This window comes from Zonotrichia albicollis, chromosome 12 (assembly GCF_047830755.1).
Source record: "Zonotrichia albicollis isolate bZonAlb1 chromosome 12, bZonAlb1.hap1, whole genome shotgun sequence".
Classification (NCBI taxonomy): domain Eukaryota; kingdom Metazoa; phylum Chordata; class Aves; order Passeriformes; family Passerellidae; genus Zonotrichia; species Zonotrichia albicollis.
In genome coordinates this window covers 8,669,175-8,695,522 of record NC_133830.1, presented here as the reverse complement: position 1 = coordinate 8,695,522, position 26,348 = coordinate 8,669,175, and the positions used below count along the sequence as shown (strand labels likewise).

General features: G+C 42.4%; 3 protein-coding genes across 3 annotated transcripts in view; all 3 read left to right on the top strand.

The window, feature by feature from the left end:
• The window catches only part of PRKAR2A (protein kinase cAMP-dependent type II regulatory subunit alpha), a 57,837-nt gene extending 40,347 nt beyond the window's left edge, over positions 1 to 17,490 (top strand). Inside the window, exons 3-11 of the mRNA XM_074550498.1 lie at positions 232 to 284; positions 1,871 to 1,954; positions 3,123 to 3,229; positions 6,640 to 6,793; positions 9,818 to 9,919; positions 11,662 to 11,736; positions 14,143 to 14,208; positions 14,941 to 15,079; positions 15,579 to 17,490. Coding sequence (XP_074406599.1) covers positions 232 to 284; positions 1,871 to 1,954; positions 3,123 to 3,229; positions 6,640 to 6,793; positions 9,818 to 9,919; positions 11,662 to 11,736; positions 14,143 to 14,208; positions 14,941 to 15,079; positions 15,579 to 15,712 — 914 coding nt within the window. The 3' untranslated portion in view covers positions 15,713 to 17,490. The remainder of the gene's footprint in view (positions 1 to 231; positions 285 to 1,870; positions 1,955 to 3,122; positions 3,230 to 6,639; positions 6,794 to 9,817; positions 9,920 to 11,661; positions 11,737 to 14,142; positions 14,209 to 14,940; positions 15,080 to 15,578) is intronic.
• Positions 17,491 to 20,825: 3,335 nt separating this feature from the next.
• On the top strand, positions 20,826 to 23,612 carry RPP14 (ribonuclease P/MRP subunit p14). Its single transcript, XM_005488367.4, has 5 exons — positions 20,826 to 21,178; positions 21,308 to 21,392; positions 22,088 to 22,164; positions 22,760 to 22,838; positions 23,464 to 23,612. Exons 1-5 carry the CDS (start codon positions 21,108 to 21,110, stop codon positions 23,518 to 23,520), a joined length of 369 nt encoding a protein of 122 aa, XP_005488424.1. The 5' UTR covers positions 20,826 to 21,107; the 3' UTR covers positions 23,521 to 23,612.
• Positions 23,543 to 24,187, top strand: HTD2 (hydroxyacyl-thioester dehydratase type 2). Its single transcript, XM_026794419.2, has one exon. The coding sequence runs from the start codon at positions 23,543 to 23,545 to the stop codon at positions 24,068 to 24,070; it is 528 nt and encodes a 175-aa protein (XP_026650220.1). The 3' UTR covers positions 24,071 to 24,187.
• The last annotated feature ends 2,161 nt before the right edge of the window (positions 24,188 to 26,348 follow it).

Here is a 26,348-nt window from a genome sequence, read left to right as displayed (position 1 = left end):
CTAGGCAAGATTATTTAGTAAGTCACAGAATTTTTACATGAGAGTCTGAGCACAGCCGTGCTGTGCCTGCTCAGAGAGCAGACAGGGTTTGAGCCTCTGACATTATAATGACAAAATGAAAAGTGATTTTGTTTATCCTGTAGGAAGATAAAAGAAAAGTATTTAAACTGATTTGTTTGCTGTTCTCATGTAATTACTTCTTACTTATCTCCTCTCTCTTTTTCTTCCAAGTTTGTGCTGAAGCTTTCAATCCAGATGAGGAGGAGGAAGATACAGAGCAAAGGGTAAGAGTGAGGGAATCACTGCATGCATGGGTCTGTCTGCAGACTGACAGGCAGATGTACATTGCCTTTTCTTACCACTTGTGCTTTCCCTGCTGAGCGTGGTGTGGTGACGCTGGCAAAGTGACATTGCTTTGAAATTCAGAGCCACTTTGTCTCATGGACTTTTTCAGTCACTACAGCTTTAGTACAATTTTACTTCAAAGGATTTGAGAGCTGTGCTTAACTCTACCATCTTTAAAATTTTTGCTATTTTCCTTTCTTAATTCTCTTAAAGGCTTGTTGAGGCAATTCCTAGATCATCGATGCTGTTAAGAAGAATTAGTTAAGCTTTACCACAGCTGTTTCTTCATGGGTGCTTAAAATTCCTCACATGCTTTTTGCTGTCTTGTCAGAGCAGTTCTGCCTGGGTAGGAGAAATGCTTGGTTGAAATATTTTAAGTCTGTGGACACCTGTTTTTTCTCTTGTTCTTGAAAGTTGGGAATTTCTAGGAATTGCAAATCCAGATACTGTAATGGTATTTCTTCAGAGGTGGGTTTGTGTGAGCAAATCTTGTAGCCTGCTTGGTGAGAATCAGTGTTTTCTCCCTGGACTTCTGGTGTTCCTTTCCAGATTCCATTGCAAAGGATGCTTACACTTCTGCAATGAAAATCTAAGTCTAATATAATTTCTCTTAAAAAAGAAGAGATACTTAATAAATATACTTTGTAAATAATTTTTATGTGCTATAAAAAGAAAAAAAAAACTACTGTGAGTGTGTAAGATTATTCAAATGTTTGTAAACTTGGACACATTTGTTCCATCAAAGGTCTTAGTTTTCTTGGCTGATAATTCAATATTCTGTTTTCTTTTAAAACAAGGATCTATGACCTTTTTAACTATGGAAAGAACTTTTTAGAAGTACCTACTGATATAACTGGTTTTTGGAATCCTTGTTATTCCAGAAATAAGAAATATTAACGTGGTGCATGTCAGGTAATTAATTTTTTAATATATTTTCATTATTAGCCCCTAACAAGCACATATATAAACATTTTCGTGATACAGTGAGTATTGATTCCTTTAACCTGATGCTTATAAATAGAAGGAAGTAACAAAATATCTCAAACAACAAAGCTTTTATTTAAATAATTTTGTTAGAAAGAAGCCATGCTTATTCAATAACTTCTTATTGGATAGATGTCTGATATAGGATATAAACTGCCTGTGTGCCAGCAGTTGTTACACTGGGACTAACATAGCCAGAGTTCAGGAAGAAAACTGTTCACTTCTTCCCCTGTTTGAGATGTTCAAGCTTTGACTGTGGCTGTGTTAGAAGGAAAGGGAATGGAATGGAAAAAGGCATGCTCTTCTTTCTTGTCTTTCTTCACTGTTATTTTTCAGATGTTAATTGTCAACATAGTATTTTTCTTACATGTCTTTCATTCTGTCTTGCATTGTATGTTTATATATAAATACTGTTTATGCAAACAAAAAGGACTGTATACTTTTGACACTTAAATTGTGCTCTGCTTTTACATGCTGAAGGTTTAGTCTGTAATCATATTTCTTTGTTGTCATGACTGTTCTGTTCTACTTTGTTTTAAAGGTAGTTCATCCAAAAACTGATGAACAGCGATGCAGACTGCAGGAAGCATGTAAAGATATCCTGCTCTTCAAAAACCTAGATCAGGTAATAGCATTTTAAGGAAATCTTAAATGGAGTTTATTTTTTTGTTAGGTACAGTTAATATGATCTAAAAGTCCAGACACGGTTTTTAAAGACAAGAAAATAGGATTCTGTTTAAAAGATAAGGAATATTTTCAGTGTAGTGGTGCCAAGAGATGCTGCAGTGATAATTCCCAACTTCAGGAGTGCAGTAAATATTTCAAGTGTATCAGCAGCATGAAGATTGGCTTGTGTGTTGATGAAGAGTATTTTTAGAAACTCAGCTGTGATCTACATCTTCAACTTTGAACATCTGGTCATTGAAAATGCAGTGGAAGTATATTGTTTATGGGCTTGGGAATAGCAAAGATGGTAAAGCAGGTCAGCATCAAGGCAAGGCATTTATATGGTGTCATCTTTCTTGGCTTTCACAGTTTCCCTGGCTGTGCTGCTTGCAAAAAAAGGAAGTTTAGTCATGGTTCAACAGGAAAACCCAGCTGGAGCCTGCTGTGCAGACCAGCTTCATCCCATTTTCTGTCTGGGCTCCACTTCTGTACCTGTCCTGTCTTATCTGGGGCCAGAATTGCAGCTGCTCTAAGAGAACAGGCTATCCAGGGAAATGAGTCTGTGGAGAGTCTTGTTCAGTACAGTCCTGATCATGAGTGGGGCTCTTTGATGATGGTAGTACAGATTAATTAATAGATATAGGTGAATAGAATAGATCATGGTGCCATTTCTATGAAATGAATGAAATAAATGTACTGTTGATCTGAATTGATGTGTGTCCATTGCAGTGAAGCTGTGTCAGATTATACCAAAGGTAGGTGTGTGCTTTGGCAGTGAAATGTGAAAATTGAGACATTTGGACATATATTTGAGATAATGGCTCTTCTGTGCCTGTGTCTGGTTGTCTGCATTACTGAACTTATATTAATAAGCTGGAATGGAATGAGCTGCCAGTGGAAATCAACATGTAACATCAGTATTACTTGTATTTTTGTACAGTCAAGTGTACAAAAGTTCCAGTTCACTATCCCCACCAAATGAAATGAGCTCACCCTTGTCCAGCAGTGTCAGACTTTTAAGTTGACCTTTAAGAATTTTCTATAAATCCATTTCCCACAGAGCAGTAACACTAAGGTGTGTTTTCTGATAGTTGATTTTTTCCCCCCCACTCCTGCTTGCTTTTTAGGAGCAGCTGTCTCAGGTCCTTGATGCCATGTTTGAGAGGAAGGTGAAACCTCAGGAACATGTGATTGACCAAGGGGATGATGGAGATAACTTCTATGTCGTTGAGCGGTAAGCAGCTGTGCCTGTGAAATGTAGAGGATGTTTTCTTTTCAGTTTCTTAGAAATGGCAAGGAATGTTTACTACAGGACAGTTTATGAAGGAAAATAATTTGTTCAGTTTAGGTTTTGTGCCTGTCAGCATAAGCACAGCTTAAAACCAGCCATATTACATGTTGTCTCTAGACCAGGTTAATTTTTTTTTTGAAGGAAGGAGGGGGAAAAGCAGCAAAGTAGCTCTGTGGTAAGGGGTAGGGGTAGGACATTATTTTCAGGAAGGAGAATATAGGAAATAGAAATCCATGGTAGTGGCCACCCTGGAAAAACCTGGACTTTATTCAATTAGTTTTGATGACTGACTTCAGAGAGAGTTGGGGATGCTCTGCCTCTCTTGGTTGTGATTTGTATTTGCAGAGTTTAAGGTGCCATTTTGGAATTTCTTCCATCAAGCAAATTCACATCATAATTTTGGGGATCACATATATGTGTAACAGGCGTATAGTACATACCTGTGTGCGTGGGCATTATTTGGAAAAAAAATCTGGCTAATATTACTTTGAGTAACCATATCTAAAGACTAATTAACAACATGGTTTTATTTCCTTCTGCAAAACTGTAATGTTAAACAGAATATTACTGAGTGATTTATAAATGTCTGTTGGAACATGTTTTTAGCAAACTGCTTTTTTGGTGCACTGTTATCTTTTTATCACTGAAATAATGGCACCATTAATATTGTATGAAATGCTTTCAGAGCAGTTCTTCGAGACAGTTTGTTGCCTTTTGAATTGCAGAAGAATTTCTAGGTTAGAAATTGTTTGTTTGAAATGCTTTTTGTTCATTTTAAGGACATTCCCTTTCTGGTTAGTGAAATTACAAAACATAGGGCTGCATCAAACGTATTCCAGCCATTCCCTGTCCTCTGCTATCCCACTCCATTAGCTAAACCAGTGCCCCATTTCTGCACTCTGTTGTCTTCCTCAACTGCTCTCCCTCCATCCAGTCCCATGTCTTTGGCTAGGCAGGCTCAGTTCCTTCTCTTGCCACATTCAGCAGAGAGATGAGGCTGTTACAGATAAGAGCAAGGTCCTGCAAATCAGAGCTTGTGGGAGCAGAGCCACCAGCCCTGCAGAGATGAGATCTGTGCACAGTGGTGGTTCCTGATTTTGAGGAACCTTAAACTCGGTTTGGGAGCCTCTCAGAAATGTTAGATGCTATCAGCCTATCTTGATTTGTTTCTGTGCAAGGCTCTTACCCTCTTGGTTATTAAAAGCTCTCTGCTATGAGTTTTAACCTAAAATGAAGAAGTGAAATGGAACCTTAACTTAGACACTCAGGTAAATGCTTTTATGGTCTCTGTTCTACTGATGCAGTGTTACTCACAACAGGTTTTTTCTGTCAATAGATTGTTGTATTGGAAGTTTTCAGGCTTTTAGGTTTTTGTTCTGTTTTGTTCCCAAGTTAAAAGTATGTGACAGAAAGGTCGTACAGTGAAGGAGATTAAATTGGTGCTGTCCAGTGACACCATGGCAGTCTTTGCTGTGAGCAGTAACTCGGCTGCAATTCTTTTGCTGGCTATTTGGTCATTAGGAATAACTTCTGCAGGAAGGAATTTTCAGTCCTTTCTCCCTTTCCAGTCTTCCTACATCTCCCCCACACTTAATTTTTCATGCAAAAGAATAGCAGAGTCCTGGTCCTTATGGAAAACCACAATGTTTCCAATGTGTGCAAGTTTGGAGGACTCCAGCTCTTCCATGTGCCTTGTTACTCCCAAGTAATTAATGCCTAAATATTCCTGAGGATTGGTTTCTTTTTGTCTAAGTGAGCAGTGACTTTGTGTTCTGGCACAGGCTTTTTTTTCCTGAAGCCTTCTGCTTGCAGTACTTCCTCACCAGGTGTCCGAGTGTCTTTCACCATGCACGGAGGGGCAGCAGGCAGGGGAGGCACAGCCTGAGGGTGCAGCAGGAGTTCAGTGCCCTGTACAGGGAGGGGAGAGCTCAGAGGGATTTATTTATTGCATGGCTGAACATGGGACACTCATTGCTGCTGAGGAGGCACCTGCAGGGCAGGGTCTGTGCTGATTGAGCACTCATCGCTCAGGAGGGGCAGTCTCTGCTGCCTCTTGGCACACACTGAGCCACAATCTTGCTGAGCTGCCCTCTTCTGCTTTTTTGCTTTCTTTTTCTGCCTGAGGGTTTTATATTTTTTCATGTCAGTACTTTTCACTTGAGTCCTTGGGCTCGTAACGATTACCTTCTCAACAATTACACTTGGGCCTGTTTTTATTCTTCTTATCTTGCAGGGCTTTAGTTCATGGACACTCTCACAGCTCAGCAACAGTTTTCTCAGTAAAGCTGAGCCAAGGTCACCCAGTGTTGCATCACCAGATTAGTCCTTGGGCCAAAGGCAGCTGAATGCTTGACTGAAGGTTGTTACATGGCTACAGTTATTTGGAAATAAATGGCCCTAGTAAGTTACTTTCAGGCTGAAGGATGGAAGAAGTTGTTGCTGCTTTTGCTTAAGGCGTTCACATCTGGCTCTTCCAGATCAAAAAAAACCCAACTCTGAAGATTGTTGTCTCTGGTGCCTCTCAGAGTCATTAAATAGATATCAGACATTACAAGAATTAGTGACACTTTCCATCAATAGTAATCCTTTTCTGGTTTACTTTTAGTATGCTGCTGGTTTCTTACTCTCTTAGGTGTGAGTAAGCAGCAGAGTGTCTGGTAGGGTTGTTGTGCAGTCTCATGTGCCTTCCTTCCTCACCTAGTACCATTTCTGGTCATTAATTTTCTTTTTTACTTATGTGCCTAGTGATGTTATGGGATATATAATACCATTTTTGGTATTTCATAATACCAGTTACCATTTTCTGTTCAGAGATCTTACCTAGATATCAGTGGGTTTAGAGCATCTTGGGGTATGATATACCCTGAAGCTGGAGTTGTGGCAAACCCATTAGTAGCAGGTGAGCAGTTGGATTGAGTGTGTCCCAAAGGTCCTGCAGCAATGCTGGCACTGAGAAAATGGGTAGAGATGGATCTGAGTGACTCTAGAGGCCTCACTGGCTAACACACGTGCTGTGAAATGTCACTGTTAAAGATGGTGAAAATGCTTCTCACCTTGGCCAGAACAGCAACATCAAAATACTGTGCAGAGGAAACCAAGTAGATCCTGCCCATGTCTATCAGGAGTGAAATGCTTTATTTGTGAAAATAGTATAGATATAAATGCTTTAGTAAGAGACAATTATTGTGAAAATAGTGTAGATAGAAGCAGCCGAGAATCAGGCAGTTGGAAAGCTCAAAAAGTTCCATCTCACACAGCAATAAAAGGACTATTTGTGTAACAGCAAAAAGCTGTTCTCAAGGTTTGTACTGGGATGTTGTCTAATAAAAAGTGTTTGTTCTGTTGTGTTCCAGAGGGTTGTATGACATTGTTGTAGCAAAAGACAACCAGTCTCGCTGTGTGGGCCGCTACGATAACCACGGCAGTTTTGGGGAGCTGGCACTGATGTACAACACTCCCAGAGCTGCCACCATTGTTGCCACAACAGAAGGAGCCCTTTGGGGACTGGTAAGGAAATGAAGTTGCTCTCATATCATAATATTTTAAGGAGTACCTCAGTGTGTCCAGAGCTCCTCCTGATATGGCTCCTCTGCTCATAGGTATTTTATCAGGACCTGCTATCTCATCTCCTGGCTTGACAGGTCCATTGTGCAAATCTTTTTGGCTGACTTTCTGGAACAACTTGTCTATAAAAACTATATCACTAGTTCTATCTGTCCCTTTATAGTTTTGCTTTTACTGTAATTGGGGCTTTTGTTAGTGGGGAAGAAAAACCTCCTGCTTTTGTTTTCATCCTGCAGAGGACAGTGGAGCCATTAAAGTACCTATCTAAATTATGTTCTTTATTTTCAACTCACCTTCCTACCATTTTGTCTCTTAAAGGAATAGGAATGTGTTAAATATCTTCTTGAGGATGTTTGTAGTTTAAAGAGGCCAGAAAATTGCCCAAAGCTTTGTTTTCCTTCACAATAAACTGTGGTTCTGTTACCTTGGAAGAGGTTCTCAGGTCAGCATGACCTATGAGGTTCGAGCCAAATGATGGTGTTGCTTTGTCTGTAGCCCAGCAGTGCTGAATGTGAAGCTGCAGCCATTAGTTTCCTTTTTTAGTTCTTTTCTCTGCACTGTTTGGATGGGGTTATTTTCCCAGTGCTCTCTTACTCATTTCTGAGGGTTGGCATAATGAGTGGATTGTGCGATCAGCAGAGCTTTGAAGCCACAAGTGCTGTGAGCCCCGGGCTCCTCGCTGGGGGCTGGCCGCTGTTCTGACCCTGATTGTGGGGCTGATAAGCTGCTGCTGCCCGTGGCTGTTCCTGCCAGCCCGGCCTTGCTGCGGGATCTGACTTCCCTTCTATCTGTGATGTTAAAGAAAAGAGTTTGGTAAATCAACCAGGGAGTAATGTCAGAATCTCATTTCTGAAGGAAGACAGAACAAAGCAGCTAGCTACAAACGGAGCTCATTCATAAAAGGAAGAAAATGAGAAGATGATTCTTTGTTCCAGTTTGCCTTTGCAAAGAACTGCAGAAATTGGGTTAATTTTGGGTTTAGTTTTTCTGTGATTATATTCAATTAATTAGCAAGGTGTAGATGAATAGGGACCTCTTGCTCATCATCTGTTCTGTAACATTTTATTAACTAAGGCTGCATTTTTATCTCAAACTTCAGTTATTTCTTCCAGTTACTCTGTTTGTTGCCATGTTTTATTGTACTGTTTTGTCCTTAATGTAATTTAAACATATTTTTATTAGTATGCAGAAGTCATTGCTTAAGCTCTTGGTTATCTGCCTTTTGGGAAGTGTGGATTATTCCTGCTGCATTGCAGGCTTAGGCCAACAGAAACAGGGAAGGCTCAGGCACAAAGCAGTTACCACAGCGGGTCCCTTCTGGAGGAGGGAAATGTCCTCAGCCTTTGCTGCTGAATGTGTCTGGGGAAGCCTCACGGTCACACTCGCTGCCCTCACAGCCTGGCTTTTTCTTGCTCAAACACTGCTGCTTTTCCTCCCTCACTGATGCTCTCAAGCAGGTGAATTCTGATTTTTTATGCTTTTACAACTCCCCCCAGTTTCTGCATCTTTCTGCTTCTCCAAACACAAACATTTGAGGACACTTTTACCACTGAAGAATTCCTTAAAACCAGAAAAATGCTTATGCTTTATCATCTGTTTATAATAATGCCATCCTGCCTTTCCTCTTCCTCATCCTTCAACTTTAATGTTCCACTGATACCAACTCTATTAGTCCTCATTATACTTATACTATAGTATATAGTATAAGTATATAATATATATATAAGTATATCATTATATTGTATACTTATAATATAATATATACTATATCACCTCTATTAGTCCTTATTATACAAATACCTAAATAATTATTTGCAGCCTGCATCCCTTAAAGATGTCCACTTACTTGAAAATACCTCTTCGCCTCAAAATGCTGCTGCTTAGGTACCAGCAGATGGTTTTGGGAACGGAACCGGAGGAATGGCTCTCAGGATGTTTCTGGGGTGGTTTTTTTTTGTATTTTTTTTCTTTTTTTTTTGGTTGGTGTGAGAGGTGTTTTGTTGTTGCTTGTTTTTTGTTTTTTTGTGGTATTTTGTTTTGTTTGTTTGGTTTGGGACTTTTGGGGTTTTTTTGGGGGGGATGGTTTGGTTTTTTTGGGTTTGTTTTTTTGTTTTTGTTTTGTTTTGTTTTGTTTTGTTTTTCGGTACCATTTTCCTGACCAAATTTCTGCTCCTGTCCTCTGACTTCTTTTGGTTATTTATGCTTCCGGTCCCAGCTGTGCACGGCGAACTCAGCTGTGGCTCTGTTGGCGGATGCCGGTGGGGCAGACGCTGAGAGGAGCCCGGTTCCCTGCGGTGCCCGGTGCCCGTGCCCGTGCCGGTTCCGTGCGGTGCCGGTGCCGCTCGGGCCGCGCTCCCGGTGCCGCTCCCGCTCCGCTCGGTGTTGGCGGAGCCGCCGGCCCCGCAGCGCCGCCCTGTGGCCGCGGGGCGCAGCGCCGCTGGGGCCGGGGGCATTTTGCCCCCTTGGCGTTTGATCCTCTGTTCCTGACCTGAGAGCAGTATAAATCTTCAACTTTTAAAGTCTGTGACTCAAGTAGAGAAGAATCCATCAGACTTAGTTCTGCAGTTGCCTTAACAAATGCTGGAAATGCCAATTTTCACTGGCTTCAGCAGGAAGAGCGAAACTTCTTCATTTGATGCAGAAGCATGATATATATATATTAGCAAACAGGCAAACAAAACCCCAAAACTCAACCCAAAAAAAACTGTATAAGACAGAATAAAAATTGAATCCCTGAGTAGTTGTCTGAGAAGGATCAAGTCTTACAGCTCCCAGTTTTTTAATTTGTTATTGCCAGAAGTACTCTTAACAGGAGCTGTTGCAGTCATAGTGGATGTGGTATTGCTTCAGCAGCTGCTTTCCCAGCCCTGGCATTTGCTGTAAATACTGGTTCATGTTTGTCAGGTCTTCAAACAGGGAGCATTTCAGTGAAGAGGAATAATGAATTTCTCTGTGCTGTTTTTACAGGATCGAGTGACATTCAGAAGAATTATACTGAAAAACAACGCAAAGAAGAGGAAGACTTATGAATTATTTATTGAGTCTGTGCCCCTTCTTAAATCCTTGGAGGTAAAACCTCTCAGAGACATCTGCATCAAGTTCTTGCATTAGCAGCAGCTCCAGTCAGTGCTCCTGCTATCTATATCAGAAATCTGTTGTTTTTGCTTAGAACAAAATATTGCTTTGGTATCACATACATTACACAAATTAATTTGCATTGCTGAAATAGTTTTAGGGTTTTTTCCCCAGATCCTTTATTCACAATAGCGATTTGCTGATTTTTATCTCAGTCTGATTTTTAAAAAGTTCTTTACACAAAAAAACCCCACATCAAAAATAGGTATTTCAGGGAACAGGTATCAAGATACAGTGTGGTAGTCAGGGCTGTGGTTTCCTGTGAGGGTGTGATAGTGAAGTAAGTATACAGTCAGTGGACACCTGACCTTTTATCAGCCAGGAATGGTTTTAAATTTGATACAAAGGTGTGAGCTGTAAAGTCTTGCTTTAAGCTTAACTTAATATTCAGGAGTTAAACTGCTAAAGGGAAGCACTGTGACTTGAGAATGCAGTCACACTGCCCTGTTGGGGTGTGTGGTGCCTGAATATAGGAACAATATGGAAATTATCACTTCCATTGATTCACCCTGTGTTGTCAGAGGGCTTTTGGAACTCACCAACCTGCTTTTATATTAGTCTGTTTCTGCCTTAAACCATAATTTAACTTTCCTTATAAAAAATGCTTTCCAGCATCAATCTTGAGTATTTGAGCTCTTAATCCCCTTGGGAGAAGTTTACAAAATTGCAAATATCATTAGGTGTGAACAGCAGCCTCTACTGTGTATTATTTTGGACGTACATTGTAGCTGTGGAAGGGATAAATTACAACACCTTCTCTCTCAGTGCCTGGCTTAAACTGGTTCCATCAATGTGACTTTTTTTGAGCACAGAAATGACTCAAATATTTAAAGATACAGCAAAATAAGTCATTAGCACTAGATGGCTTTTTGCATGACACATTGCAGTTGAATCATGCATGGACCAGAATTTGATTTCTCAAAGATAGGCAAGATGAAGGTGCACTTGGGGAATGAATGGATTGATTGCAGCTGAATCATCTGCTGAATTTTAACTGTTAGGCTTTTCTTCCTTTCTTGGTATGATTTTTTGTGCTGCTCTGAAGCAGTGAAATTGTTTTGTGGGGTTCTAAATGGGTGGTGGGAAACACTGGAGAGAACTCTTTTCTCCCTTCCTGTTTGTGAAGACTCAGACGTGTCCTGGCATGGCAGGTGCTGCTCCTGCCCTTGCTCCCAGTGCAAAGCCCTTGTCCTGGTCATGTCACCTTCCTCTTCACTCTGGGAATGAGTTCTTGGACACAATTCTTCCCCCACACATGTTTAAGTATATAGTGGTTAAAATATTTTTGAAATGTTTTGCTGGTATTTCTCATTAGTTTGTTCTTAGGAAGTTTATAACATTTTTCAGAGTGTTTTTTTCAAATTTCAACTGAATCCTAAAGAAAGCGATTTTTCTTGCCCCCTTTGCTCTACACCAGCCAAATCAGATATTTTTTGAGTGCTCAGACAAGCCCAGGGATGGGACACTAGACAATTTTATTTTCCTGTTGATTATGGTAGTCTTAACACCTGTGTTGCAGTACTATGATAATATCATTTTGGGGATATATTTATAAATTGTGTGTTTGTGTGTCTAGTGAATGTCTGTTCATTTCAGGAGGGGTCATAGAGATTCAGAAAGGTTCATAGAGATAAACTATAACTGATTATTGTTTTTAATTTTCCTCTTTGCTGCAGGCATCAGAGCGAATGAAGATAGTGGATGTTATAGGAGAGAAGGTGTACCAAGATGGGGAACGTATCATTTCTCAGGTACTTGAAATCTCAAGTTCTCTTTATCATTCTCCTTTCTGTGCTTCTGTTTTTTCTGTTTGGAATTGACTTGCAGAGTTGTATTACTTGGACCAACTTGGCATTTATTCTTTTAATATTTATTTCTGATTTATTTGACCACTTCTTGAATGTTTGGGGAATAGACAGTATGTATTTTGCTGCAAATTTATTCTATTACTTTAGCTTCTTGGTATTTTTTCTCTCATCTATGTTTTTTTAAGTAGTCTTTGCAAGGATTCAAGATGAGTGTGCCTTCAGGAGCTGAAATTAAATGTCTATGCAGTTTTCCATGAAATGCCCCATGTAGAGTTTTCCTAGGCCCCTATGGCCAGATTAAACAGGGACTTACTAGCTCTAAGAAACTGTCAGGGTTAATTGAAACCATTGTTTTTTCTTGTGCTTTCCTGAGCTGGTTCAGTGGTCTGGTTTCAGTTGAGTCCTTCAGTGACTGAGGAATGTTTTGTCTGCTGCAGTAGATCAAGGCCAGGGTGGTAGAACATGAAGCTGGATGAACTCAAGCTGTAGCTGTTTGATTTTTTTTTTTTTTTTTGGCTGTGACAGAAACAACTTTTTGAACACTGTTACAGACACTGGAATTATGCATCAGATTTAGCTGTAGGTTACTGTGTTGTAAAAGTGTTCCAGTTCAAGTAGAAATTAATGCAAGAAAGGCTTACCTGAAACTGCATGGTTTTGGTTACAATGTTGTTCTTGTTGTATAGACAGAATACAGTTCCTTGATAGTGTCTTGAATAATTGATCTTAATTATCTTGAATGTCACATAACTGAATATAGGAAGCAAGTTTGGTGATAACTGTCAAATTACTTCACTCCAAAAATACCCTCAATTTTTAAAGTTGAAACTCCTTTTGCTTAAGACCCTGAGAAAACAGAACTCTCAACAAAATCAGAGCTTATAAATCAGTATCAAAACTGGGAATTCATACCATCAGTGATCCAATTACACAGTTGGTTTTATTCTTTTTTAATAACTGAATTAAGGGCAAGGATGTAATTATCCTTATAAGGAGGATTAATAGTTTGGATAGGTCTGGGTGATGGCAGTACAGTGCTAGAGATGATGAAATTCTGTGCTTGGAAAATATATGATAACTCTTAAATTAAGGCAGTTGCATCAATACCAGGAACCTCTTTTCCCTTGTGAGTAATTTAAAATTTTAATTACCTTTCTGAAATGTGACCCTTCAGTTAAGGGCAGTAAGCTTTAAAGCACTTGAAAATTGTTAGTAGTGTTATGAGGGTGTCTCCTACTCAGTTTGTTTCCATTTTTTTTAAAAATAAAATACTCTTTCAGCAGTTAGCACAGAGCATTATTTCATGCTGTGATGGTTGGCAGTGGTGAAAGAAAAGTTTGCACTGCATGGCTTATGACCATTGCCAGGAAGCTTAGCTAAAGGCCCAATTTCTTCTGTAACTCCATGTTTAAATCTTATATCATCTTCTCCCAGCCTTGTTTCACGCTCAAGTTACAACCCTTTCTCTCCATCCTTCCCCTCACCTTTATCTCCTTGACCACTTGACTTAATGTCAGATTTCTCTCTCTCCTCACTTCATTTCAGGTTTTTCTGGTGAGCTGCTCCCATTCCCTTATCAGTTCCTTTTCCAGCCTTAGTCTCCCTGAAGCCTTTAGTCCCTTGGATTTTGGTTTGTAGCAAGAGGCACATTGCAGATCTCCACTCTGACTTCCAGCCCTATGCCAGGCCCACAGGGGCAAAGATAGAGAGGAAATGTCCTTCCTGTCACAGATAAAATGATAAAGTGCTGGTGGAGCTCTCCAGAGCAGACGTAAACTGGGATCACTTGAAGATTTTAAACATGATGAGGTTGAGGGAGATGTGAAAAATGTTCTAGAAAAATGTCCTCTCACAGAATGACAGAATAGTTGAGGTTGGAAGGGACTCCTGGAAGTCACCCTGTCCAACCCCTCTGCTCAAGCAGGGCCACAGAGTTTAATGGCACCTTCTTCCTACTGAAAGAAACAGTCACTGTTAAATAAAATCCCTGTTTTATTAAAATTTGCTTCTGAAAATTCTAGGTTCTGCTTAGTTTCACTAGCTGTTGCCTATTTCCATCAGGATCAGAAGATTTTCATTTAAGTGATTTTGCTATATATCATCAATCTCCTTTGTGTTTTCCTTTCCTCCTGCCCCCTTACTGAATGATGTGCACTAATGCTTCCTTCCCTGTGGGCTCCTCTGCTGTATTACCCAACCAGTCACCTTTTAATGTTAAGAATCTGAGTGTTTGTCAATTCTAGCAGATTTCTGCAGAAGGCCTGGTTCAAATTGAATGCATGATTACCATTTATACATACTTTCACAGTCAAGTAAAAAAGAATTTATTTTAGCTTTTCTTCTTCACAGGGTGACAAAGCAGACTGTTTTTACATTGTAGAATCTGGAGAAGTAAAAATCTTGATTAAAAGCAAGGTGAGTTCAAATTGAGTGATTAGACTTTGTATTAATCAGTCTGTGATTTGACTGATTAATACAAGAGATGTGAAAAAGCCCACCCTGAGTTATTTTAATATATTATTTTATGATGTTGATCATCATTATTAGTGTGATGTAGGTTGTAAAATCCCATACCTGCTCTGAAGCAGTCAGAAGTCATTTTACTAAAGTGCCAAGGTCTTTTGCTTCTGTCTGCTCTCTGCAGACTGACCTGACATGTGAGAGACTGAGAGAGCCTGCAGCTCAACCCATCCCATCCCTTCCCACACTGATACATTTTCTCTGGCCTTAAGGGTGGAGATGGAACTTTTCTTCCGTGATTGTAGAAGATTGCACATTACAAAGTGTGGGGTCTGTTATCTTCAGTGACACACTAGGTGTTGGCATTTGCCTGGGTCTCTGTGCAGTCTGAAGCAGCCAGGGGAGCAGCATGTGGTGCATGATAAAGCAAAGTCTGTGTTAGGCTGCACAGCAGCAGTTCCCAAAGCTGTAGCAGTAGATACCTGCCTGTCTCAGAACTTGGGGGCTGGCACACATTTTCTTCCAGTTGAACCCGGTGTTGAGTTGTTCTACCATGACGTGGGAGCTGATAGTTTGAAGGCCTGAAACCACGGAGCTTTGACAGGTGTAAAGTGTCTGGGATTATTAACTGTGGGCTTGTACAAGGACAGAGCTGTGTGCAAATAATGCAACTGCACTGTTTGACAGACCATGACGAGTAAAGAAGCCAATCAAGAGGTGGAGATTGCCCGGTGTCACAGAGGGCAGTACTTTGGAGAGCTTGCACTCGTTACCAACAAACCCAGAGCAGCCTCTGCCTATGCTGTTGGGGAGGTCAAATGTTTAGGTAAGCAGGTGGTCTGTGTTTCTAGTCATCCTTTTCTGTTCTTTGCTTGTCTCATGGACCATGCTTGAGTGAGCAGCCATCCAAAACCCAGCAGCCTTTTGGTAACTGGCAGTCAGGTTCCAGAAACTGGGAGCATGGGCTGGAGGGGAGCTCCAGGTGGAAGCTGGAGAAGCACTGCTGCTTCCTCATGGCTGATTTTCTATGTTCTGTGTGTGTGGCCTGTACTGGTTTGTCACACAGTCTTCAGGTCATCTTTTAATACCACTGTGGGGGTGTATTTGCCTTCTGTGTTTATCTTTGAGATCAAGTTTGTATTTCATTAGTCTTGTTTCACCAAATAACAGTACAGAGAGAAATCACAAACATGATTATCTGTTTCTGTGGTTTCTTTTGAAGCCTTACGTGGGTTGAACTGAAGGTGTGTGATCTGAGTTCAAAAAGCAGATTGGTATTTGGTGTCCTTTTTAACAGTCTTGTTTTCACCTCTGTTCCATTACAGTCATGGATGTGCAAGCGTTTGAGAGGTTGCTTGGACCCTGCATGGACATTATGAAGAGGAATATTACACATTATGAGGAGCAACTGGTGGCAATGTTTGGCTCTAGCATGGACCTGATGGATCCAGGGAATTAGGCACAGGGTACCTCAATGCCTTCTTAGTTCAAGACACAGAAAAGCCTCCTATCAGCAACACAACTCACAAGGACAACGGACACTACGGAACAGTTACTGCTGCTGTTTTCTTGGGCATTTTAGAAACCATAAACAAGTCTCAGCACAGATGGATTGCTCACTCCTCCCTGCCTCCACTTTGCTGCTGATACTTCATTATTAGACCTAGATTAAAAATGATTCTAACCCTATGTTCACTTACTTGGTTCAGAATGGTGTCTGTCCAACAGTTCAAGTGCCTGATACGAAACCCAAAGTGTGCAAGACATAGGAGCCTCCTTCCTTCTGGGTGTCACTGTTGGGGTAAATTGTCCCTTCACATTCTCTAGTGGGAGGTTGCCTGTTCTGCAGAGGCAGCCTGTGTAATACAAGCCTTTTATGAGCTGATTACCTTCATCTGATGCTTTCCTTACACAATGTCAAATTTGCTTTTAATTGTAGCATCTGGGTTTGAAGTTAAAGTATCAGTGGAGCCAATGAATGAGATGGCACTGAAGTTTTGGTCCACCTGCTGAAAGCAGCAGGTAATAAATACAGAGAACTCTTTAAACCAAGTAAACTGAGCTGGGGACATGGGAGAGTCTGCTTAGCAACCAGATGCAGAAAACGTATTTTAAGTGTTTTCTGAGCAGCAAAGAAAATTGGTTTACTCTATGCTGTCCAACAAAGTGCAGTGGTTCAGATCAAATGGCCTGAAAGTGTCATAATTGTCATCTCCCCAAATTTGCTCCTTGTTCCTGACACTGAGTACATTTTATGGTGGTGAGATAACAATATATGACCTTCTCTTGCTTACAGAGATCCTTTATACTGCTACATTTCCCAGGGTGCAGTTGTTGACTGGGTCAGTTTTAAAGCTTTTTAAGGAGGTGAATGTTTTGTAATTTAAATGAAGACTACTTCTGTACTTGTTTACAGGAGCTTCCCCTAGTCCTAACATTTCACAGTATTTTAACTTCATTAGACACTTGAATGCTTCCAAATACCACGTTGATTTGCTAAACTTTTCAAAAGTTGGCAACATTTGACTTTGTAAAGCAAATGTCTTTGCTAACTACGCAGTTGGTGTGTTTGAGGAGTCTTTTTGGTTTAGGTGATAACTAAGCTAATGATGTTTATCTAAAATACCTGTTAAATTTGCAGCATTTATTAGGTAGATTCTGTTTCTATAGCTTTAAGGACCTTAATTGGCATATGGCTGAGATTTTATCAGGGTATTATCTAAATAAGAATCAGACCATGAGAAGGATGTTTTTATGGTGTTCAAACAGACTATATATATTAAGATATTGAATTTGGAGGTAATAAACCTAGTGACCCTTTGAGTTTGCATTCTTCCACAGCTCATGCAAAGCATATTGGTGTTTTATGGGGTTATAAATTTTTAATAGTGAATACTAGTGTAACAGAATTTGCTCTTTTTATTCATGGCCATGTAAGCAAGAATGGAAGGATGCTAATCTTGAATTCCTGCTTTTTAGTTATCACAGTGGACATTTCTCTAAGGCATGAGATGCTTAGCAGCAACTCTGAGATGATTTCTGGACAGTTTTTTCCCCACAGTGGATGAGCTCCTCCCATTTCCTGCAATATGAGTAAGATGGAAAGTTGATAAATTTGAATGACTGTTGTCCAGTTACTGTAATTGCAGTCATATTTTTATATAATGCAAATGATTTGTAATGGACACCACTGAACTTGGTGTTTCCATATTATTAAAGTTCTGGTCGTGATGTCTAGTGGCTGTTCTAACTGCATGTATTTTAGAACAGTGAATTTCACTTGCTTTCCTGGGCTGTTTTTTTGTCATAAGTTACAGCCAAAGAAGCAGCAGGTACTCTTCACTCATGCTTCCAAGGTTTAACACCAAAGACAAAAATAATTATTTTCATCACAGAATTTAAAAAACCAAACAAAACCGAAACCAAACCAACAAAAAAAAAGAAAGAAGAAAAAAAAAACACCAACTCATCAGCTCCTTGCAGTGATAGCAGATATAACTTTTAGGATGCTTTGGGCTCCATGACAAAGAGAGTTTCTGAAGCCAGCTCATGACTGTGCTGTGAACCAAACAGGAACTGGTCTCTAAACCAGCCTGAATTTCTGTGTTGCCTAAACTGTCATGTGAGCTAAAGAGAAACTTGCTGAGAATAATCACCAGCTGGCCTTTGCTGCTCCCAGGCAGAATGTCCTCTCCTTTATCCAGAGGAGCCTGGCAGGTGGGGCTGCCTTACAGATGGGTTCTGTAATGCCTTTGGTTCTGTGCAGGACAGGGCTGTAACCTCAGCACAGGCAAACACTGGCAGTTGCTCCAAAGCTTAACCAAAACCCAGGCAAGGCTGATCTCAGATTCTTGAGATGTTTCTGCCTCGAAGGCAGAATTTGATGGCTTCTGAAAGTCAAAGGAAAATACAAGAATATAAAATCAAAATATTGGGATCCCATGTGAACAAGAACAAGCTTTTGAAGTTTTACCTTTCTCTGGGCTCCCTGGAGCAATGGCAGACTGGGCAGTGCCATCCTGCACCCAGGCTCTGTGCAGCATCATTCTGTGCTGTAGAGAGGCAGCTGGCTTTGAGCTGAAAGAAAAGGAGCTGCTAAGAAGGCTCATCCATTTAAGAGCTGTAATGTGCAATGTGCCTGATTAGTTTGGTCTGGTTTAACCAACCTGTTTGCACGGGTTTGGAGCATGAAGGTAGTGGAAAGAAAGCTTCTTTAGTAAGATACTCAGTATTGCCAGGAATCTGGTTAGAGCACCAGCTGTGAGCAAAGTGGGCGATGTGCAAGTGCTGATACTGAGTCCAGGGAGCAAGTACAGCACCTGTTAGTAACCATCTGCCCCACCCCTGTATCTCAGCTCGTTCCTTTGCACTCCGTTCATTGCAGTTGTTGCAATGTTGTAAGCCCAGGTGTTTTGTTACCACTCAGTGTTCAGTAAATCTGCCACTGAGTCTCTGAAATTGGCAGTGAAGAGAGATTAGTTTTTAATGAAACAACTCAGCAGCAAAGTGGGCACAGAGGATCATGTTTTTGAGGCTCAGAGGAAGACATCTCCTGTTTGTGATTCCCTGCTCTTGTGATTGTTGTGAAGTCAGTGAGAGGGGCTTTCAGTGGTTAAATATCCTGGCACTTGGTATTTATGTCTAATGTCACAGCACAGGTTTAACAATGTAAAAGAACAAAAAAGTGTGGAAGTGCTCCCCTCTTAGAAACAAAAGTGCAGAACTTAAAATAAAACTTTGAAAACAAAGTGCAATTTTGCACAGAGGGCAAAAAACCCCTGAAACTCCTTTGAATGTCACTTCCATTCTTCCTTTCTTTTGCTGAAAGCAGACTCTTGTTCTTGACTTGTATTTGTAAACTAGTCTTGCCAAAATACACGTTGGGTTTTTTCACTTCAGATAATTTTTGTTGTTACAGTCGTTGCTGATCATTTCAACTTCTTGCAAACCATAAATTTTATTTCAAGAGGCCTTCCCTGTGGATTTCCTCATGGTGCTCTGCAGCACTACACTGCTCTTTCAAGAGGCAAGAGAAAGTCACCTCACAGGAGACACTCAACACAGCTTAGCTGGCTGGAGCTAATGATGCGCTACTAATTTTCCTCTGTGGGGCAGGAGGGGAATTAAATTCTGCATAAAGTTGCTACCTCAAGGCTCCAATGCTTTTAAAGGTCTTTCACTTGGGAGAATTTAATAAGACAGTTCTTAAAATTGGTCTGTTCTTTTGAGTTCAATGGGATTTTTTAATTGATTCATTGAGGGACCCTTATTTTAATTCATTTTACTACTTGATTCTCAAAGGATGAACAGCTGCGAAGTTTGATTCTTGCACTGTAGTGTTGAACATGAAAGAAAAATATCTGCCATATAAACATATGGTTTTAACAAGTTAAACCACTCTGGGGTTCAGCTTCACTTTTGGTTAATAAAAAACTGACCTGTTGTGTCCAGCCTTCCTGTACAGTCCTGTGTGTGCTCGTTATTGACTCGCTGCAGCTGACACAGCCCCAGCCTTCCAGCAGCTCCCTGGATGCACTGGGAGTGCCTGAGTGAGTTCCTCTTGCAGCACCTGCCCCACTGCAGTAACAAAAATACATTTTATACAGCACTTCACCTCCCAAGTTTTGCTGCTTGGTGATGAAATTTTACTAATATTTTTAAAGTAATACAAACTACTGTAGGTAGTGTTGGTCCCAGTAAAACTGACTGCTCTGATCGGTTTGCAAAATTATTGTGGAACTGATTTATTGAGCACTACACTAACTGGTGATCAGTTCCCAGGAGAAACACAGTATTCCTGAAGGTATCTTGTTAGCCTACGCTTACAGCTACTGAACATTATGTGGCAAACTACCTTTTCTTTAAACTAACTAACAATCCGAAAATTACTTTGGTACATGTGAAATTATATTTGTGTTTGCTGAAGTTTTGTTTCTGAATGTTTGGCAGAGTTTGGTTCAGTTTGGTATGTTTGGTACAGTTTATGTACCATTTTTAAGTCAGTCCAGGAGCGGAGCTCAGGTAGATTGTGGTGCTAGGCTTGAGAAAGCTCTGCTGGAATAATGAGGACTTTTGCACAGACTGAGCCATGTGAAGGTGCAGGCAAAAGGTGTTCTGTGAGCTGGGCCTTGACTCAAGCCTGCTGGATGTACATTGGGCTGCTCTGCAGTGTTACCCTGCTGGGGTCGATGCTAATTCCTGGATAAACCTTCTGGTAAAAGAAGGACGATTCTGTGAGGTTCTTTTGAGGATAATGTTTAATTATTTCAGCAAAGGTACTTCCATCCTTTCTGCTGTTTTTGTGGTAAGGATACATTTAATGGCAATCTTTAGAACAGGTACAAGTTACTAAAATTGTGTTATTTTATCATCTCAATTAGCTGTTGACTGGTGAGTGCAGACAGGCTGCCAGGATCGTTCTGTGCATTTTCCAATTCCTTTCAGCTGTGTGTCCCTGCAAATCTGAGTCTGGGGCAGCAGAGTCTCCTCAGTGTCTGTAAACTTTCCCCGAAGTTGTCTCGGGAACAGCCCCTTAGCTCGGAGGCCCAGCGCAGCCGCGTTTCCGTGCCCGCCTGCAGGGGTGTGTTTGTGCTGCGGCGCTCCGTGTTTGCCTTCGCGAAGTTAAAGCTTGGTCTGTTCCCGCTGCTTCCCAGAGATTCGTCTCAGCCTCAAGACACTGCTCTGGCTCTCCTCCCTTCCGCAGGGCTGCGTTTGGTGCCACGGGCGCGGCTGCGGGCCTGGGCCGGGCCACGGCGACACCGGAGGCGCTGCGCGGTTGCCATGGCGACAGTGACCCCGCGCGGCTGCCGTAGAAGGGGCGGGCGGGCGGCGCTCGCGGTCTGGCGGGACCGGGAATGGCGGCGGCCGCGTTCGAGCGGCGCGTGCTGCGGAGCGCGGCCGAGCATCACTATCTGCGCGTGCGCCTGTGAGCGGCACCCCCGAACCGGGACCCTCCGAACCGGGACCGCAGAACTGGGACCCCCAAGCCGGGATCCCCGAGCCCCCCTCAGAGCCCTCCTGGCCCCTCCTGACCCCTGTGCTCTCCTTCCCGCAGGGAGCTGCCCGACGGCGGGGCCCGGCCGAACGCCGCGCAGTTCAAGCAGCTCGTGGTGACGGCGCTGAGGGAGCTGCACGGAGAGGTGGGACCGGCACCGGTACCGGGACTGCGGCTCCGGCCCGGGCCGGGAGAGCCTTGCGGGAGCAGGTTGCTGTCCCGGAACAGCCCAGGGGTGGATGGGCCGGGTTTGACCCGCCGGTGCCCGGTTAGCAGCCGCTCTCCCGACTCGCTGCCAGTGGAGCTGTGCGGTTCGGTTCGGTGCCCGCAGCCATCCCTGGCAGCGCTCAGGGTCGGGTTGGACCGGGCTCGGAGCAGCGTGCTCCAGTGGAAGGGACCGCTGACCCGGCAGCCGGGCTGGAGCTGGGGGAACTCTGTAAGGTCCCTTCCAGCTCAGACCGCTCTTTGGTACTTGTTTTTAGAATTTGTGGTGTTGATGCTTTTGCTGGACAGAGGCTTTAAAAGGAATTGTGGGAAGGGAACAGCGTTTGGATGGGAAAGCCCACAGCACTGGTTTTGCTCTGTTTACTCTATTGCTGGCTGACTTTAGGCAGGTCACATCACCTCTTGGCTGTAATGTGGAAATAAAAGTGGTTTCTAAAGAACTCCGAGAGGAAGGGTGCTGTTTAATATCCAGTCATGTGACTGAAACACTTGTATGAGATTTGAGTGTAACTATAACACCTTTAATGATGTTACATGCTGGGGGTGAAATCAGTTGCTTATAAACCACGATAAGAACATAGGGTGATAGTTACTAAGTAACATTTGTTTTCATAGGTTGGAGCAGCTTTGCCTGTTGACGTCTTAACATACGAGGAAAAAACTCTGTCTGCCATATTAAGAGTCATTAGCAGGTAAGGTGCAGTCTGTGCTTCCATGTCATGAAAATATTTTTTGCAAGAAAATAGAACTCTTAAACTAAGAATGGCTTGTGAAGAATTAAGCCTAGCCTGCAGATATTTGCATACAGCATGCAGAAAATAATTACTGAGTCTTTGTAACTTTGTGCATCAGTACATTATTCCTGCTTTAAACCACATTAAATGATTTTAATGGCTTTAAGACAGGAAGTAAGCATTGCTGAGGCAGTGACTTTAAATCTCTTTCTATAATAAAGATGAGAATGGTTACTCTAAGTGGTGATGACAACTGCAAGTGATTTGGGTGAAGAATGAACTTAAATGCACACTGAGAACAAGAACAGTTCTGGTAAAGTGAACTTTAGGTTGCAGTACATAAGTCTGTGTCAAAGACAAGAGACTGCAGCCACTGCAGTAATCCTTCAAGATGCAGTTTTGCTGCTAGAATTCTTTAGTGAAATTACCAACTGTTGAACTGTTAAGGGTTTCTTACATTTTGCATAACATACTTTCTATTTGAGATGTCTATGCTGCAGGAAAACAGAAAACCTCAAATTTCATTAATATGTTTTGTTTTCTTTTTATTTAGTGGCCTTGTCAAGCTGTGGAGTGCTCTCACCTTGCTGGGCTTCTACCAGAACAGGAGGTGTGCCTTCCGGGTGCTGCAGGTAAAGCCCTGTGGGGCTGGGTGCCTTCCCCCACGTGTCAGCTCTGGCTCCAAGCTTGGCAGGCTGCCCCAGCCTATTGCCTGCTCATAGAAAGATGGCCTAGATGCCAAACTGCCTTGCTTTGGGAATGATGTGCCTTTCAGTGCAGGTCTGTGGGCCCCTGGTTGAGCAGTTCTCATCTAAAAATGAGTCTTGTACAATGTTACAGTAGTGGCTGTCTCATAACTTCACGATTTCACTCCAGTGACAAGTACTGATGTGATTAATACATCTGCAAGAAAATAATTTCTGGCAAGTGCTGTTCATGACCCACATCTTGGTCCAGGTTTTATTTTCCCTAGTTCGCTTTCTGCCTTTCTAATGATTATTGTCAACTGACCTCGTTTAACATGCATTTCCAGAGCTTGTTTTTTTCCAGAGGATGCTGCTTAATAAAATGAGTTCTGAGAATTCTTTGTTTCTGAAGCCATGGCTAGACAAAAGTCTGCTCAGGCATAACTCTAAGTTTTTAATCTATCATGTGAAAGGAAAATTGAAGTATTTTTAACTTTGACAGCATTTGATGGTGGGTTTTTTTAAGGCTTTAGTTGTTCAGTTTTGTTTGTTTTTTCTTTCCCCAAACCAGACATCTCCGTTTCTGCTTGCGTTATCCGGCAACAGTAGAGAATTAGTCTTGGACTGAAGGCAACTGATGGTTCAGCTGCATGCAGGAGAAGTTCCTGGAAATGTTGTGGCCCTTCAGGTGTGGAATTTCTGGAGGGATTTTCCAACAAAGAGCCTTGACAAAGCCAATGTTTATCAACTCACTGCTTGGACATCCTGCATTTCAGAACTTACACGTAAAAGTTGGAGACAAAGCTGAACTTAGCAAGGCTTTTACACAGAATGATGTAGTTACCTTTTCTTATTTGACAGGTGACACAAATCCTTTGCATCTAAATGAAGAGTTTGCAAAGAAGTCTAGGTTTGGGAGAACCGTTGTCCATGGAGTTCTGATCAATGGACTTATTTCTGCAGTCCTGGGCACCAAAATGCCTGGTCAAGGATGTATATTTCTCTCCCAGGAGATTCGTTTTCCAGCTCCTTTGTACGTTGGTGAAGAAGTCACAGCTGCAGCAGAAGTGCAACGACTGAAGGGTTCTGTTGCACACATTTCTGTATCGTGTCAGGTCAGAGAAAGTGGGAAGACTGTTATGGAAGGGATGGTGAAAGTCATGGTGCCAGAGAGTTAGAGCTGTTCATCATGTGCAACTTCAGCATAAAGGCCAGAACCAATGTACACTTAGTTTTGAGTCTCTTTTTATGTGAAATCACAAAACCAGTAAATTTGCAACAAAAGCCTTTCAAAACGTCTGAAAGTGCACAAACTTAACCTTACTAGAACTGCATTGAAATTAGAGCTTTTCCTTTTTTCACCATGGTGGGTTTCTCTGCCAAGGTGAACCAGGCACTTGCTGTGACAAAGTGGCACATTCAGAGAAGCCTTTGTGCTGCCACAGTGGGAAGTTTGGACTGGTGGGGCTCACACTGAGGCTGTTCTTCCTGGTAAAATTGCAGTCCACACCAGCAAAGTTCAGTTAAACTTGTTCCTTCTGTACAAAGCAGCTGTACTGCCAACAAGCACTGGGGAGGGGACAGTGCTGTGTTCAAAAGAAACAGAAGTGGAGGTGCTGACACTCATGTACTGCAAGATGTGTTGTAATCTGCATGGCAGCTCCAGCTGGTGCTTCTTCTGAAACGTGCCTCCCAGAAAGAGAGTGAAGAAGGCTTTAAAAAAATGTATTGTCACAACTTGTACTGACTGTATTTGTGCTCCTGAGGGCAAGGCAAACAAGGGCAGATGATTTGAGTACTAACTGTATGGCTTCTCTCTCTTTGCTTAAATGTGTGAACATGGATTTCTCTTTGTCCACTGAAAGTACCTTGGTAGAGTAGACTTCTGGCAAATTCATTAGTACATCATCTGGGTTAAATTATTTTAGTACTGGCATAAGATTGTTATACACTAAGGAACTTCTTTTAGGAAGGATTGAGGCCATCAGGAGTCAATTGGTGGCTCATAAAACTTCCTGGCAAAGTGTCTGTTATCCCCCTGTCTTCTCTGCAGCAGAAATGCATTTGAAACTTTCCTTGACTGCAAATAACCTCAGGAGTTGTCTGCTAAGAAAAGAGAGTTTCTCCTCAGCCTGTGGTGAAAAGCTGCTGGTAAAACAGCTGCCCTGCCAGAGTGTGCTGCACTCTAACCCCAGGTGTTAGTCACTGGAGCAGAGGGAGGGGTGATGTGTCAGGTGTTTGACTCCATACCTTCTCCTTCAAAGCTTGGAGTTTGGCCTGTGTGCAACCTGGAAGCAGTAATTAGGAAGAGGTTTCCTTATCTCTTGTGTGTAGGAACTGTTTCACTTCAAGTTTCCTTTCCTTCTGCCTCAGGTCACTGCCTGTCACTGGTTTTGCTGGACAAAGCACTTCATCCAAGCAGGCCCCTCCTTCCCCTGCCTCTCCCACGTGGAAGTTGTCTTCTTAAGGCCTATTAATAAAATGAATCAGATCTGGGCCTGACCTCCTGGGTCACTGCAGGAGCAGTAGTTTGGGGAGTTGGGGTTGGCCTTCCAGCCTGGCTGCTGAACCACAGCAACACAGCCCATTTTCCTCTCATCATGGAGTTGCAAGACAGAGAGATGAATCTGCTCATGACACCTGCTCCAGGTGTATGACAAACCCCAGCTCTGCAGTCTTACAGCATCTTAAGTGAGAGTAATTCCTGTGTATGGTGTAAAAAGAGGAAATGCAGACAGGTGCCCAACTTGTAGGTTCTCAAGCACTAAGCAGTATTCAAATAGAAAGTTTCTTATGCTGCTGCAGTCAGTCATGTTGAGGAATTCAATTGTTAATAACTTTAAATTGTGTTTGACAAACAACCAAACCAGAAACCAAAACCCCACAAAAGATCAACTCCAAACCTTAAATTCTAGGAATTGAGTAAAATATACAGTATATTCTGATTATTTTATTAACACAAAACCCCCTGAGAGGTGAAGAGCAGCAAGTGCCCTAATAATTTTCCTGGTCTCTTTGGGAGGACCAGCCGTGTCTTGGGGCTGATTCCCCCGGGGCTGCAGCTGCTGTTGCTGCTGTCAGGCACGGGAGGCTTGGGTGGCGGGGTGACTCGACTACACTCATGGCTTCCCCTCCAGCCCCTTTCCCCGCGGAGACGAACCTCCTCGTGTCCCCCATCCCGTCCTGTTCCCCATCCCCGCCGTGCCCCCCATCTCTCCGTGTTTCCCCCCTCTCTTCCTGTCCCCATCTCTCCGTGTCCCCCGTCTCTCCGTGTCCCCCATCTCTCCGTGTCCCCATCTCTCCGTGTCCCCATCTCTCCGTGTCCCCTATCCCTCCTTGTCCCCCGTCTCTCCGTGTCCCCATCTCTCCGTGTCCCCTATCCCTCCTTGTCCCCCGTCTCTCCCTGTCCCGCGCTCCCGGGGCGGGACCCGCGCGGAGCGGCGGCCGCGGCGCCCC